Here is a 16,543-nt window from a genome sequence, read left to right as displayed (position 1 = left end):
CAGGTGGGTTCTGTGACCAGTAGTCCCCTGTGAAACCCTTCCTCCTCACTTGATTTTCTCCTGGTCATTTAGGCACACTCCATGTCAAGTAGTGTAGGTTTGCCAGGCCTGTATTTCAGGACAAGTGGGTTAGCCAGAATCAGCTCCCCAGCTGCTGGCCCCCACACCGTGGCTGAAAAATGGTTCCTTCCTCTGTCTTCTGCACATAGCTGGGATAGATGCAACTTCCTTCCTGAACAAGGATATTGCTCAGTGTGCCTTTCAGGTGTTTTTTTTTTTTTTTTTTTTTTTTTTTTTTTTTTTTTTTGTGGGAAATAGACCAGTTAAGAAGCAGCAAGCAGCACTCAGAGAGGAAGAGAACACCAAACTTTATTTTATGACAATGGTTCCAGAAGAGAATAAACTCCAAATTCTGAGCCCTGATCCACAGTTTCTCACAACATTCATAGGTTATTTGGCATCATCTTAGACCCATCCTATCATTGGGGCTTTTTCACTCTTTAAAAAAAAGAATTCCTCCCCTACGTGACTGAAGGCCTTGTGCAGGGTCTCTAACATAAAGCATTCTTACAGAAACAGATAAGAAGAAATAGCTCTTTTCACCCATCTGTTAAATCTCTAGCCTTGAAGACCTGGTACAGGGGTGTTAACATTTCAAGAGGGAGGAGTCATACTCCTAGGACAGTTATTTTCGATCCAAAAGGTAAAGGCCCATGATTAATTAGGCTGACAGGGAAACTGACCCTTTTCCCAGGCATTGGTTTCTTACCATAATGCTTTTAGAATTTCATTTTACAACCAGGTCTGGTGTGCCATCACAAGTTTAGTCGGGCAGTGTCTTTGATCTCTAAACTCTCCATGCCCAGCTGTGCATCAGGACTCCGAAAAATGCAGGGTCCTTTAATTCCCTTCTCCCTCCACTTTGCTTGCAGAGGGATGGCTCTGGCTGGTGCTCTAGCCATGCATCAGCAGTAGCACTGGGGATTTCTTCCTTATTTTATTATATCTAACCTCCTGAGTCCCCAATCTGCTTTGAACGTCCAGTATTAAATCCCTGTTAAGTCCCCCTTTTCTTTTTTCACCCACATTGCTGAGAAGCTGCCTATCTGCTTTCTTGGTTTCACGCCTCAGAGCAGCCAGGAAAGCGACTTTCTCTATTCTGCCATCTTGTCATTGAATCTTTCATTGAAGGGATAGACAGGTTCAGAATTTCACAGAATCAGTTGAACACAGGAATGGACCACTTGAGGGCCCCATGAAAACAATGTGCTTGAACATTATCACAACACTAACCACCTTCAGTATTCATTTCTGCCCTTCTAAGTCACGTCACTTGTAACTTTTCCTTAATAAAGTAATGCTTATACCTTATTTTAAAATTCAAATACAAAGATGTGTATCTTAGAAAATTAAAGTTACCCTAATCTCTCCATCTTTTCGTAACAATAATCACAGTTTCTAGTTTGTCATACATGCTTTCAAAGGTATAGATGTATATGCATGTGTGTTGTGCATATCTAAAATTAGATTGGACACATCTGTACAATTTTAAGTGTAAATCTATTTTTTCCATGTAAATTTCTATCTATGAGAATGATAAAACAAATATGGTAAAATGGCAACATTCAGAGTATTTGGCAAAGGTATGTGGGAATTCTTTGTATTTTTTTTCATGCTTACCTATTGAGTTTGAAGCTATTTCAAAATAAAGAGGAAAGAGGTCATCTATATAGGCCATGGTTCCTCATTCTGTTCTCCAGTCAAATGGTATTCATTGACAGATGATACCATATTTAATTTAACCAGGTTTCTGTTCCCAAATTGTAAACTTCATTTTTCTATCCTTCCTATCACAGAAAATATCCCATTCTTAATTACTACTTTCCTCTATTTCAAGAACCTATTTTGGGTTTCTGAATTCTGTAGTGTAGTAAATCAGAACTCAATCTAGAATCCAGAGCTCCTGAATGATTTGCTGACCTTAACTCCTTCTGTGACAGTGTGATTTTTCCTTTTTTATCTTCTGCATGCAGCAGCTTTCCTTGTTTCATGATGAGGACCTGAATTTTTGCTTCTTTCCTCTGCATCTTTGCAAACGATTACATCCTTTGCCTGTATTCCTCCTTCTATTAAACATTGAACTCCAGTGATCCTTACCCAACTGCCTCCCCAGAATCTCTTCTCTATCCTTGAATATCCACTTCAGTGTATGCAGGATCAGTTTGCATTGACCCAGAGTAATATTTGGTCTTCCATAAGTCTGCCACTAAGATCTTCATTGCTTCACAAAGTTTGTTTTGTCTTCCAGTTAGACTGTAGCCTTATTGAGAATAAGAATTATTCACACTTTCTTATGTATTCTAATAGCTACCACGAACTAAATAATACATAATTTGTTTCTTTGTTTTCAGTGCAGCAAAGGAAGCTTATCGAAAACAAATAAAAATCTTGAGTGATAACCTGGAAAAAGAAACTCAGAGATGGTAAAAAAAAAAAAAATAGAAGTCATCATTTGTGTTACGAGTAGTTCATATTATCTAGAGACTAAGAAAATGATTTTCCTAAACTAAATTTTATGTGAGTTCTCTCAGATCTAGACGTTTCTTAGCTTGATTTTTTTTGACCGTGAACAGAATAAGTTTTCCAACTCAATTGAGTGGAGTCAGCAAAGAGTAAAAGTGCTACTATTTGTGCAATGCCTGTTGCTCACCCAGGTTTCTGTGTGAACCAGTAGGAGGTGATTCCAGGGCAGACAAAGGAGAGTGTTTAAGACTACAGTCTCTGCACAGGGACCACTTTGCTGCTGTACCCTGCTCTCTGACCAAGGCTTAGTAACTTCATACCTTCTCTTTACTTCTGCCCTTGAAAAGTGTGGAATGGTAGTAGTCCCCATCTTATACCACTGTTACAAATGTCATAGAGATGACCTGAGTAAAATATTTAGATCAAGTATATCTAGAAAGTCCTTGTTAATACTTGACTGTGTTTTATTAATATTGTCGTTACCATTATCATTGTTATTTATAAGACTCCAATTGCATATTTTTGTTATTCTACAAATATGTACCTGTTTTATGATGTGCTGGGGAGAAAAAAATTGAGAACCCAGAAGCTTACTATCTCTTATTAGCACTTTGGGTAGTTTAGATAATTCCATTACTATTTCTGCCAGCAGTTTTTTCTCTCTCTACCTGCTCCTGAGCATTCCATCCTCCACCTCGAAGAGGCAAGCAAGCTGCCTTGTTTGGTTTGTCCACTGTTTTACTGGATACACAGACACAACTTCTTACTGGGAAGCAACTTGCAGAGAGAGAGCATTGAGATAGTTGATGTTTTTTGTCTTTTTTATTTCAGTTAACCCATCAAGTTGCAAGTTTTTAATTCTGCAAATAGTTTAACAAAATTGATAGAGGTACATTAAAATCAGTTGGAAATCTAGAGCTTTTATATATTGTATTAATTAATATAATTATTACATTATAATATCATATTTTGTTATTATCTATATTATGTAATTAAATTATATGCTACTTAAGTGTCTATAGGTAGTCCACATCTGGGGTGATGGGACAATGGGTTCTAATGTGCAGTCTGTATCACTGATGCTAGGAACAATGATGTAAAATCACAGTAGGACTTGTTTTGCTTTGAATTCCTTCATCTTTTTGGTAAACTGCTGTGTGGATTTAATGGTCAGTGCTTTTTATTCTAATTCCTAGTGTTGTAACTCAGTGGAAAATATTATGTTTGAGAAAAAAGCATGAACATTGGGTAGCAAAGATAAAGGAGGAAATGCACGAAATTATAGAAAAAATTGAACATTCAGAAAAGAAACGTACAGATTTGCTTGAAGAGGTAAGGGAATCCGAGGTGCTTAGAATTAATATAGTTCCTTACAGCTACATATCAGTGATTCTCCTTGAATATTTAATCAAACCTTATGTTATTCAAAGGTATTTCCTTTCTTCCTACATCATAGTGTATTATTTAACTTAACTTTTTTCACAAATATCTCCCTTTCCTACCTATTAACTAGAGGGATTTAACAAATGAAGTAGCAGTTCTCTCCAGAATTTTTTTTGAAGCATGCAACTAGAAACTTATTAAGGGAGCTCTCTCTTAAAATGTGAGACTGAGCATCCTTGATTAGCTCCCGTATTTGCCTTCTGCCCACACACTATCCCCCACCCCTCCTATTCCTCATGCCATTTATAGATATTTTGGTGAAGAGCTTCATTTCTGGAGGGTTACTGAGACATCTTATAACTTGAAATCATAGGCAAGTCTCATGTAAGGAAATCTGTTTGAAAATGTAAGAGTGACCACTACAGAAGAAATGACAAGTTCCCAATTTTCTGTAATTAGACCCTTGTTAGAAAAAAGGAAATCGAAGAATTTGTGGCACAGGCTGAAAAAATTACAATAGAATTACAAGAAGAGGAGGAGGAATTTACTGTAAAAGAAAAGAAGTTAATTCTGGAGTTAAACAAGTATGAGGTAATTTGCACTTCATATCTCACATGTATGAGGTAATTTGCACTTTATATCTTGGATGTGGGGGGAGCGGAAAATATTGCATGCTATTCTAATCAGTTAAATGTAAAATAAATCTTCTGGTATGAACAAGACTACTATTTCATTCTGAATTCTTATTCTTCTTTTCCTGAAAAAGGAGTAGAAATAGAGCAATGAGAAATACTTTTCTGGTAAAGAAAATCATACACTTCAAATTATACAGCACTGCTGGCAACAGAGCCCTGGAGACTGGCAGAACCCTGCAGAAAGCTATGGAAGGTTTCAGGGAAACTGGGAGAGTAAAGAGGTTACCATACTGACTTAGAAACTTCCAAAAGCCAACCTGGATTGAAATAGGGCATGAATGCAGGGGGAAGCAGGTAGAATAGGCATTGAAGGTACCCAGAGGCACCCAGAGGTCGCAGATCTGCAGAAAACAACAAAATCATATCTTTTCAAGGTGATGGTATTACCTTGAAAGATAAGGGCATGATTCTTGGAGGCAGTCACTGGTAGAGAACAAGAATGGTAGTCGGAAAACCCAGTCACAGAGTATAAGAATTGACCCCAAGGTGCTGTGAGACTGAAGAAAGAGGCAGACAGATCCAAGATTACACAGAGTCCAATTTATTGGGGACTTACTGAGAGAAGCCTAGTCTTAAGTGGCAAAAAAGACCAAAGGATTCCCATGATTTGGGACAGAAGGAAGGGTGTATAAAATGATCAGGATGAAAGTGATTTTCATCCAAGTTGGAATGTACCTGGTTTATCTCAGCTAGTATAGAAGACATCAGCATGTTTCTGGTAATGAAGACACCAGCATCCAATAGGTCCAAAAATTCCATGTAGCACTCTAATGGTTTTGTTTATTTATAGTATTCTGGGAAACTATATGTAGAAAATTTTCCAGATTTACCAGGGGCAATCAAGCTGAATCCATACCAGAAGCCTTCCTGAACTTGATTAGGTTTGAAGAGGAAAACAAGGTCTTGGCGACATCAAATAGGGACTTTAGTTGAAGGAAACAGTTCCTTACTTTGTGGCAAAGAAGTCCTTAAATTTCAAAGTTTAGAATCTTGCCCTGGTCCAGTTCTGCTCACCTTATCCACCCCCATCCTGACACATGATATGGAAACACTTTCAGATAATTTGCCCAATAATAATCAGTTCTTTCTGATGTAAGTAATAAAAAAGACACACTTTTCATTCAAAAATGAGTGAGAAAAATATTATAGGAAATGTTATGAGAAAAGCGAGTGAAAAGGGGAACAAAACTTTCCAACAAATGAATAGCACTTCAGAAATACAGCACCACGGAACAGATGAAAACTGCAATCACACATTTCTCTGTGCATTTTTTTTAAATGGCTTAATAGAGGTAAAAAGACAGATCATCAATATGAAAATATAGGAACCCAGAGAACCAATGTTGGAAGACGATGACCAGAAAATTCAAAGAAGTAAAATGGAAACTGGCTTGACTCAGAGAACAAACCATTGCTCAGATTACTTCACAATAGTAGTAAAGAAGGAGAAACAGAAGGAAGAAGAGTCAGGGTGGAAAGCTTTCTCCTGTTGCTTGCAACATGTGTGGGAGCCTGCAATTCTTTGGGATGTTACAAAAACAAACAAACAAACAAACAGACGAAAGCTCTGCTCTTGTGCAGCTCAAAATCTAGCAACACAAGGCTGGAAATAAATGATAAATAGATGTATATGGAGTGCCAATTAATGCTCCAAAGAAAATTTAAGCAGGGAAAATGGGACAGAGCCTACAGTTTGTCTGCCATTGCAAAACAGGGTAGTCAGGGAAGAGCTCCACTCTTAAGGGAGGGGTGAGGCAGTGTGCCATGCACATATCTGCAGGACAGAGCTCTAAGCAGAAAGCGTGCTGAACACAGAGGCCCTGAGGCAGGGCTGTCATATCTAAGGACTAACAAGAGGGTGGTATCTCTGGGTAAGATGGGAATGCCAATGGTGGTAGGGAGTCATCTGCAGGTGACACTAAGATAGAATCAGGAGTGCAGAGGTTTATTAGGGAGTAATAGCTGTGTATCCTGACAAGCTCTACAGCGGGGTTCTGATTGAGAGTGACCATTTGAAGAGCTCTCCCTTGCATGACCTCTGTGTTAGGTTTTCATTGCTGTGATCAAACATATCTGACACAGACAACTTAGAAGAAGAAAATTAATTTTTATTGATGGTTTCAGAGGTTTTAGTCCATAGTAAGTCAATTCCATTGCTCTGGACCTAAGGTGAGGCAGAATATCATGGTGGAAGGGCATGGTGGAAGAAACCTTCTCAGCTCATGGCAGCAGAGAAGCTGAGAGGAGGAAGGGGCCAAAGAGAAGATAAACCCTCCCAGGGCATGCTGTCAGTGACCTACTTCCTCCAGTCAGGCCCCACCTGCCTACAAGTGTCTGGCTCCTCCTAGTAGTCCATTCAGCCATAAATGGGTTAATCCACTGGTGAACTCAGAGCCCTCGTGATGCTATCATTTCTCAAAAGCCCCACCTCTGAACACAGGAGACTTTGAAGGACAGTCCAGATTCAAGTCATAAAAAACTTGCTCATCATAATTGGGGGCTGTACCTGCAAGGGCAGGACATTGGCTAGAGAGCTGAGGCGAAGAAGCCAAGCACAAGAGGTGTCAGTTAACTACACTTCTCACAACAGGGCGGGGATTCCTCCCTTGAGAAAGATCCAAGTGGAGCATCTCATATCTGCCACACCCCCACAGGCCTTTGCAAGTTCTTTATCCTTTGCTCTGCCTGAACCAGGAAGCCACTGGAAGGTTCTGAGCAGAGGGTTAAAATAATCTAACTTTAAAAAGCAGGATCTCACTAGTTGCCACATTAAGTAGAATTTAGGAAAGCAAAGGTGGATGCAGGAAGACCAACTGGGAAGTTAAGCAATAACCCAAACAAAGGTAACTTAAACCAGGAAGATTACTGAAGAGGTGATAAGAAGCTGTCTGTATCTCAGATTTTTGTTTTGTTTTGTTTTTGGTGCTAGAAGTTGAATCCAGGGCCTCAATCATGTTAAGCTCTACTGCTGAGCTATACCCCAAGACCTGCCAGATATTTTTTGATGATAAATGCTAAGAGTTTACCACCATACTTAATGGTAAAACAGTGGAGAAAATTCCCATAGAATCATAAATAAAGAACAAGGACCTTATTTAATATTATACTCAAGCTTATACAATGCAATTGGGAAAGATAAGTAAAATAAATGTATAAGAATTTGCAAATGAAAATACTGACAGATTACAAAACACAAGACCATCAACTCAAAACTACCACAAAGAGACCTCCAGCCTGCACTCTGGCAGACTGTGTTTCACTACAGGGCTGTGTCCATTCATGCCTAATTCACACGAGTCAAGGACTGATGGTAGCTTACTACAGAGGAGTAGTGCTGTTTTCCTTTGATAATCACCATCAATAACCCTGGATGCAATGTAATACCACTTCTGTCTTTGGTCCAGTGTCATGAAGAGCCCCAAATGGAAAAAAAAAGTAATCTCAGAGTTTGATTTATGGAATCATTATTGGTTCCCTTGCCCTTAGTGGGATCATTCTTCTCTTCAGCAGTAAGGTCTCTAAACCATTACAGTCTAAAGTCACAAGGAAGGAGAGCACAACCACTAGGCTTAAGAGTGAGAAGTCCTGCTACCCTTTGGGTCTCTGATCCACAAGTTCTAAGGAATTCAGTGCTGAACATTAATTGCTTGGTTTATAACATAAACTTATATAATATAAATTGGGAGGTAGTGTCTCCCAGGCAGTGTTGTGACTGACTCCTGTGTAGGCCAAGGGCCTCCACTCTAATTCTTCCTTCAGAGCCTCCACAGTTTTGTGCATCATTATCTTGCCTGCCATGCAGAGTACCATTGGATCTACTGGGTTCCACACATCAAGCAGGATTTGATCAGAGAAGCAGAGCCTCTAGGTCAGTGATTTACTATAAGATTTGATCTTCTGCAATGAACTTTGCTGGCTACAGAATCTCCACGGGTTGTCAGTTTTACATCTGGATGCTCAAGTCTGAAGTCAGCAGGACAGGCACTTGGGAAGGAAAGACCAACAGGAAGAGGTCAAAAACTAGACAAATTGGGACTTGAAGGTTGAGCTGGAACCCATGAGCATGGACAGGAGCCTGCATGTTTTTTCTGTCTTCCATGCCTCCAACTTCTTGAGATTGGGACTCAGCAGAAGCTAGAGTTCATCTTCTCTGAACTAAATATACATGTGGCTCAGAAATCAGACACACCGAGGAAGGAACTGAACAAGGTGTGGACTTGACTGGCTACCCTACTCCAACAACCTGAGCCCACAGACAAACAACAACTGAACTTGTCTTAAATGCACTGCACTTAGGACCCCACACCATGACATCACACAAGGCATTAAATAAGCATAGTTTCTCATCAGGGCAGCATTGGCAGTCCAAGTCGTGTGAAGGGGATGGAATTGAATCCACATACGTGTTTATAACCCCAGGCTATCCTATTTTTTTAGAGACTGTAGTATAAATAATAGATCAAGTTTCTTTACCTGCTCAATACTGCAGTTTGGAGAAATTCATTCCCACTTCCACATTATTCTTAAATTATGGTGTTTTATTTTCCTGTGTGCATTTTTATCTTTCTCTGTTTATTCATAAGTATTCTCATGGCAATTTGGGAGGGGACGTATCAGACCAGCACATCAATGTATTAAAATGAAACCAAGCTCTTCTATCAAAGAGATGTCTAAGCACTCCCTCTATAATTTGCGATAAGAAGCACAACTATTAATGCATTTGAAACTAAATAAAACTTGAGTTTGAGTAAGCAGGCATCTTTATATTTTGCTTTGGGCACTTTTATCTATTTGTTGTGATATTATATCCAATTGTTTCTAATCCTCTTCCCATATTTTACTTACATCCACATTCCTTAGAACTTGTATATTATTTTGGTGCCCTTTTTTCATGAAATATGATCGACCAAGAGAATTTCTTCTCAAGTATGTTTTTGGTTGTGCATATGGTAGCAATAAAAATGTAACAGTAAAGATACAGAACTGAAGGATCTTTGGAGAGGCAATTGGATCCAATATCCTTACTTTATTATATATCCTTGCCAAAGAGTCAGTGAGTGAGACCACAAATATTTATTAACTTCCTACTGTATACCAGACACTGTTTTGTGAACCTTGGGCTAGAAAACAGAACTCTCCCCTTCAAAGAACTTCCATTCTATTCTAAATTGTTAGTAAATTCTCCAAAATCACACTTCTTACTAGCTTTATTTTCTTTAAAGAAATTATATGTTCAGGAAATACAAATTAAGAAAGAGACTGAAGAAGAACTAATTGAATGTATTCCACAACTTCAGGAAGCAGAAGAAGAGTATGAAATCAAATATAAAAAGTTAGAAGATCTCTATAATATTTTTACAGGTACGAATGAAGTATTTGGTAATAAACTTCCATCCCAGATTTCCTTTCAACCTAAAGAAGTCATGGTGAAATCCATCCGACATTTTCCATGTCTTTTACTCTCTATTTTCTCATTTTCCCCCTACTCTAAGTTTCTCTTCTCCATACCTTCTCCACACAGTCTTACTGTTGCTGTTATCAAATGTTTTCTTTCTCTTCTAAAGACTATTTAAAATTAATAATTAGCCATTCACTGTATTATGTTGTTTCTTTCCATACTTATAAAGGTAGAATTGACTCCTGTAACAGCTACCACTTGGAGAAATTTTTTTTGTTTGTTACTCTGAATTTGCAAATTATATATTATTTCTAGCTGTGATTTTACACTTATCAATGTAATTGTGACTTTTTTCACTAACCTACACCTAAGGTAGAGATAGGTAAGAACTGTCTTGATCTGGGAACTTAGTAGAAGATGCAAACTCTGTCTGCAAGTATGCATATTTTGCATTCTGTTACATAACATAACCACATGTGGTTTTAATATAAAAATAATTGTTTTCTCCACAAGAATTAGGCGTGATCATCTACTCCTGAACCCAGGTCCAAAATCATCCCAGTGGTTTGTCTCTTCTCTTGCATTTGAGGAGAAGAGAATCAATATCCAGGGAGTCCAAGCAGGTCTTTAAGCAGGAACCACTTCTAGAGCCTGTGTCTTACAGATGATGAGAGAAGGGGCATGCCAATCAACAGGCCAGGACCAAAAGTTTCAGAAAACACAGGAATGGGAGCAAAAAGCATCCACTGGGGTGGGAGTGGGAATGACCAGGTAGCAAAAATAAACATGAGGTTAGGAATTAAAATAGCCTGTGTCAAAATGGGACACTAAGGAAGAAGCCCAATATGTTCAAATGTAAAGTAACAAATATTAAAAAATGAACAGTGATTATTGCCAAGAAAGGTTTTTATAACTCTAAGAATAATAAGAAGGGCATAGATAATCAGTCCCCTTCCCATTTCTCAGTTGATTTTCCACTTCTTGTCAGGTTTTCACTTACTCAACTCAGCATAGGTTTTCCTGACCCTTTATGACTTTTAACCAGACTCACAATATGTATGTATTTCATTTCCATATTTCTACTTGCCCAACTTTTCTTCCTTTCCTCTTTTCGTAGTGGGTGTGGGACATAAGAAGTGCTCTGAGTTTAAAAGTGAGCAATACATTGCAAGTACTGAATCTCTTAAGGTAAAGAAAAGAGAGAAGACGTTGAAAGCAAAGAAAAGAGGGGAAGAGAGGAGAACAAAACAAGAGGGAGTGGAAAACCAGTGTACTTCAGCACCTAGGAGAGAGCACCTGCCCCCGCTCCACTTAGAGACAGCCTGTGTAGGCTCAGTTCACACAGAGTACAGTGCCTGGGCTTTTAATTAAATGTGTTGGATGAAACACAGGCACATATCTTTGCTCCTTCACAAAAAAAAAAAAAAAAAAAAAAAGTGTGTAAATGATTTTTTTAAAAGATGTTCAAAAATATGAGATATTGGCTGATATTTATTATCTGGTGATTATTCATTTATATATTATCTGATAATAAATATCAATAAATTCTGGGAAAGTGTAATTGGATAAAGGTATTAGTGGAAATATGAATAGTCTGTGGCTACTGGGAAAGGAACCCATGGAAGGAAAAAAAAAAAAAATTCTCTCTGCATAGGAAGTCTCGGGCCTAATCCTGGTACTGTGAAGACCAACATGAGCCATGAGACTGGTTGGAAGGAAGTCTTTATGAAGAGTAGTTAGACCCCCCCAAGTCAAATCTCCTCTCTGTGCAACTGACTGAGTGAGTCTTCCTCCTCATGCTTGCAAAGAAATTGGACCAGATGCTTCCAAACTGCAGGGCATCAGATAGGGCTGAGGACAGAAGACAGCACTGTACCCAGACCCCCTTCCACAGCTCAGCGTGGTGAATGCTGCCAGCCAGCTGTGGCAGTTTCATGTTAAGAAACAGAAAAGTTTTGGGGAAAATTCAACACGGAGATACAAATTTATGTAAGAAACAGAAAAATAAAATTCCCCACATTAGAATATAAAGGAATCAGTTCTACTTTGACTAAGTTTGAAGAGAAACAACATACTATAGTGAACTACTAAATCCTAAATTTAAATAGTCCTGAAAGAGAACAGGATTACTCTTCTGTCATCTCTTAGCCCACCCTGAAGAAGGAGACTGTTGGTGTGTTCCTCTAAGGAAACTGAAGAGTTCACAGAGAAGCCCCACAAGAGATACTAGCATTCGAGGCCCTCCAGAAATGACGGGTCCCTTCCTGATCACTGCTCACTGAAGCCCACACAGCAGGCAAATCTTTCAGTGTCTCACTCTTAAAAGGGATTAGACAAAGATCCTCTGAAATCTGAAGAATCCAGAGGGAAAGACAAAAACTGAAGATAGAAACAGAGAACTTGGTGAAAACATAGACAAGACAAAGAGCATATGAATGCTTTTAAAGAGAATATTCTTAGATAAAGAAATATATTGCATTTATGAAAAAAGGAAAAGAATGCTAAAATGACAATTAGGGAATGTAAAGAGTGTTTAGTAATTAAGAAATGGTGGTGTTGTGGGTGTGGATGGGGTTTGTGGGCGTGAGAATAAGCATATTAGGTACCCTCCTTTAAGAAAGCAGAAAATGTTTTAAAAATGATAAATCAATAAATTCTGATAAGTATATTTTTAAAGAAAATTGAACCAAATGCAGGAAGAAAGGACAAAAAAAAGAGTTTAAAAAATGGTTGATTCTGAAGAGTGAGACAGGCGTAGATACAGCATTGAAGCAGGGCTTGATGGCTCATTTCAGTTATACTATACTTTATAATAGTATTTGACTTTATGAACTAGGTACATGTCTTACTTTGGTTAATGTTATTTAAAGACCATTGTGAGTGGTTACTTTCTTTCTTTCTCTTTTTTAATAGCACGAAAACATGAGGAGAAGTTAATATGCACTAGCATTACTCAGTTGACAAGAGAATTTTCAAGATACTTAGAAAATACGGTAGGATAGATGTATTCATTCTTCTTTTTTTTTTTTTTTTTTTAACTGTTTTAAAAATTTATTTCAGCCAAATTAAATATACTTGTAGGCTCTTGGGTTCCCCCTCCCTATCAGACTTTTTTTTTTTTTTTTTTTTTTTTTTTTTTTTACGTTTACATAGGGTAATGATGTTTATTATATTTTTCCCCTCCCCCCCACCCCTCCCACCCCTCCCACCCCTCTTTTCCCTCTACACAGTCCTTCTTTCCTTCATTCTTACTGCTCTCCTTAGCCTAACTCTAAACCTAACCCTAAACCTAATGCTAGCCCGTCCCACCCCCCATTATATGTCCTCATCCGCTTATCAGCGAGATCATTCGTCCTTTAGTTTTTTGAGATTGGCTTATCTCACTTAGCATGATATTCTCCAATTTCGACCATTTGCCTACAAATGCCATAATTTTATCATTCTTCATTGCGGAGTAATATTCCATTGTATAAATATGCCACAGTTTCTTTATCCATTCATCAACTGAAGGGCATCTAGGTTGGTTCCACAATCTGGCTATGGTGAATTGAGCAGCAATGAACATTGATGTGGCTGTATCTCTGTAGTATGCTGATTTTAAGTCCTTTGGGTATAGGCCAAGGAGTGGGATAGCTGGGTCAAATGGTGTTTCCATTCCAAGCTTTCTGAGGAATCTCCACACTGCTTTCCAGAGTGGTTGCACTAATTTGCAACCCCACCAGCAATGTATGAGTGTTCCTTTTTCACCACATCCTCGCCAACACCTATTGTTGCTTGTATTCTTGATAATCGCCATTCTAATTGGGGTGAGATGAAATCTTAGGGTAGTTTTGATTTGCATTTCCCTTATTACTAGGGATGTTGAACATTTTTTCATATATCTGGTGATTACTTGTACATCTTCTTCTGTGAAGTGTCTGTTCATTTCCTTAGCCCATTTGTTGATTGGATTATTTGTATTCTTCGTGTAGAGTTTTTTGAGTTCTTTATAGATTCTGGAAATTAGCGCTCTATCTGAGGTATGGTTGGCAAAGATATTCTCCCACTCTGTAGGCTCTCTCTTCACATTTCTGATAGTTTCCTTTGCTGAGAGAAAGCTTTTTAGTTTGAATCTATCCCAGTTGTTTATTCTTGCTTTTATTTCTTGTGCTATGGGAGTCCTGTTAAGGAAATCTGATCCTGAGCCAACAAGTTGAAGATTTGGACCTACTTTTTCTTCTATAAGATGCAGGGTCTCTGGTCTGATTCCGAGGTCCTTGATCCATTTTGAGTTGAGTTTTGTGTAGGGTGAGAGATAGGGGTTTAGTTTCATTCTATTGCATATAGTTTTCCAGTTTTCCCAGCACCATTTGTTGAAGAGGCTATCTTTTCTCCATTGCATATTGTTGGAACCTTTGTCTAGTATGAGAAAATTGTATTTATTTGGGTTTGTGTCCACGTCCTCTATTCTGTACCATTGATCTACCTGTCTATTTTGGTACCAATACCATGCTGTTTTTGTTACTATTGCTTTGTAGTAGAGTTGAAGATCTGGTATTGCAATACCCCCTGCTTCGCTCTTGCTACTGAGGATTGCTTTAGCTATTCTAGGTTTTTTATTCTTCCAGATGAATTTCATAATTGCTTGCTCTCTTTCTGCGAGGTACATCATTGGGATTTTAATTGGAATTGCATTGAATCTGTATAGAACTTTAGGTAGTATAGCCATTTTGACGATATTAATTCTGCCTATCCAGGAACATGGGAGATCTTTCCATCTTCTAAGGTTTTCTTTAATTTCTTTCTTTAGTGTTCTGTAGTTCTCATTGTAGAGGTCTTTCACCTCTTTTGTGAGATTGATTCCCAAGTATTTTATTTTTTTCGATGCTATTGTGAATGGGGTAGTTTTCCTAATTTCTCTTTCTGAAGATTCATCACTTATGTATAAAAATGCATTGGATTTATGGGCATTGATCTTGTAACCTGCTACTTTACTGAATTCACTTATGAGTTCTAAAAGTTTTCTGGTGGAATTTCCAGGTTCCTCTAAATATATAATCATGTCATCAGCGAACAGGGATAGTTTGAGTTCTTCTTTTCCTATTCGTATCCCTTTAATTTCTTTGGTTTGTCTGATTGCTCTGGCTAGAGTCTCAAGGACGATGTTGAATAGAAGCGGTGAAAGAGGGCATCCCTGCCTTGTTCCAGTTTTTAGGGGGAATGCTTTCAGTTTTTCACCATTTAGAATGATATTAGCCATGGGCTTACCGTAGATGGCCTTTATAATGTTTAGGAATGTTCCCACTACCCCAATTTTTTCTAGTGTTTTGAGCATGAAGGGATGCTGTATTTTATCGAATGCTTTTTCTGCATCTATTGAAATAATCATGTGATTCTTAACTTTAAGTCTGTTGATATGGTGAATGACATTTATTGATTTCCGAATGTTGAACCAACCTTGCATCCCTGGGATAAAACCCACTTGATCGTGGTGCACTATCTTTTTAATATATATTTGTATGCGATTTGCTAAAATTTTGTTGAGAATTTTTGCATCGATGTTCATTAAGGATATTGGTCTGAAATTTTCTTTCCTCGATGTGTCTCTGTCTGGTTTAGGTATCAGGGTGAAATTGGCTTCATAGAACGAGTTTGGTAGGGTTCCCTCCTCTTCTATTTCATGGAATAGTTTGAGGAGTATTGGAATGAGCTCTTCTTTAAAGGTTTTGTAGAACTCGGCTGAGAACCCATCTGGTCCTGGACTTTTCTTTGTTGGTAGGCTTTTGATGACCTCTTCTATTTCATTGCTTGAAATTGGTTTATTTAAGTTGTGTATGTCCTCCTCGTTCAGTTTAGGTAGTTCATATGTCTCTAGAAATTTGTTGATGTCTTCGAGGTTTTCTGTTTTGTTGGAGTATAGATTTTCGAAATAGCTTCTAATTATGTTTTGTATTTCACTCGTGTCTGTTGTGATGTTTCCTTGTTCATTCCGAATTTTAGTAATTTGAGTTTTCTCCCTCTTTCTCTTTGTTAGTGTGGCTAAGGGTTTATCAATTTTATTTATTTTTTCAAAGAACCAACTATTTATTTTATTAATTTTTCCAATTGTTTCTTTTGTTTCGATTTCGTTGATTTCGGCTCTGATTTTAACTATTTCCTGTCTTCTACTACTTTTGGTATTGGTCTGCTCTTCTTTTTCTAGTGCTTTGAGCTGTAGTGTTAAGTCGTTTATTTGTTGATTTCTACTTCTTTTTTTGAATGCACCCCATGAAATAAATCTTCCTCTAAGTACTGCTTTCATAGTGTCCCAGAGATTTTGATATGATGTGTCTTTGTTCTCGTTTACTTCTAAGAATTTTTTTATTTCCCTCCTGATGTCTTCTGTTATCCATTCATCATATAATAGTGTATTATTTAGTCTCCAGGTATTGGAGAAGTTTCTGTTTTTTATTCTGTCATTTATTTCTAATTTCAATCCATTATGATCTGATAGAGTACAAGGTAGTATCTCTATCTTCTTGTATTTACTAACAGTAGCTTTGTGGCATAAAATATGGTCTATTTT

At 37.9% G+C, this 16,543-nt stretch overlaps 1 protein-coding gene across 1 annotated transcript in view; it reads left to right on the top strand.

Annotated features, from left to right (window-relative positions):
* Ccdc175 (coiled-coil domain containing 175) overlaps positions 1 to 16,543 on the top strand; it is a 68,401-nt gene that overhangs the window by 37,574 nt on the left and 14,284 nt on the right. The window contains exons 11-15 of the mRNA XM_047539836.1: positions 2,412 to 2,483; positions 3,720 to 3,855; positions 4,366 to 4,497; positions 9,824 to 9,962; positions 12,913 to 12,992. Coding sequence (XP_047395792.1) covers positions 2,412 to 2,483; positions 3,720 to 3,855; positions 4,366 to 4,497; positions 9,824 to 9,962; positions 12,913 to 12,992 — 559 coding nt within the window. The remainder of the gene's footprint in view (positions 1 to 2,411; positions 2,484 to 3,719; positions 3,856 to 4,365; positions 4,498 to 9,823; positions 9,963 to 12,912; positions 12,993 to 16,543) is intronic.

The sequence above is a fragment of the Sciurus carolinensis genome, chromosome 2, assembly GCF_902686445.1.
Source record: "Sciurus carolinensis chromosome 2, mSciCar1.2, whole genome shotgun sequence".
Lineage (NCBI taxonomy): Eukaryota > Metazoa > Chordata > Mammalia > Rodentia > Sciuridae > Sciurus > Sciurus carolinensis.
This window is presented reverse-complemented; position numbering and strand designations above follow the sequence as displayed.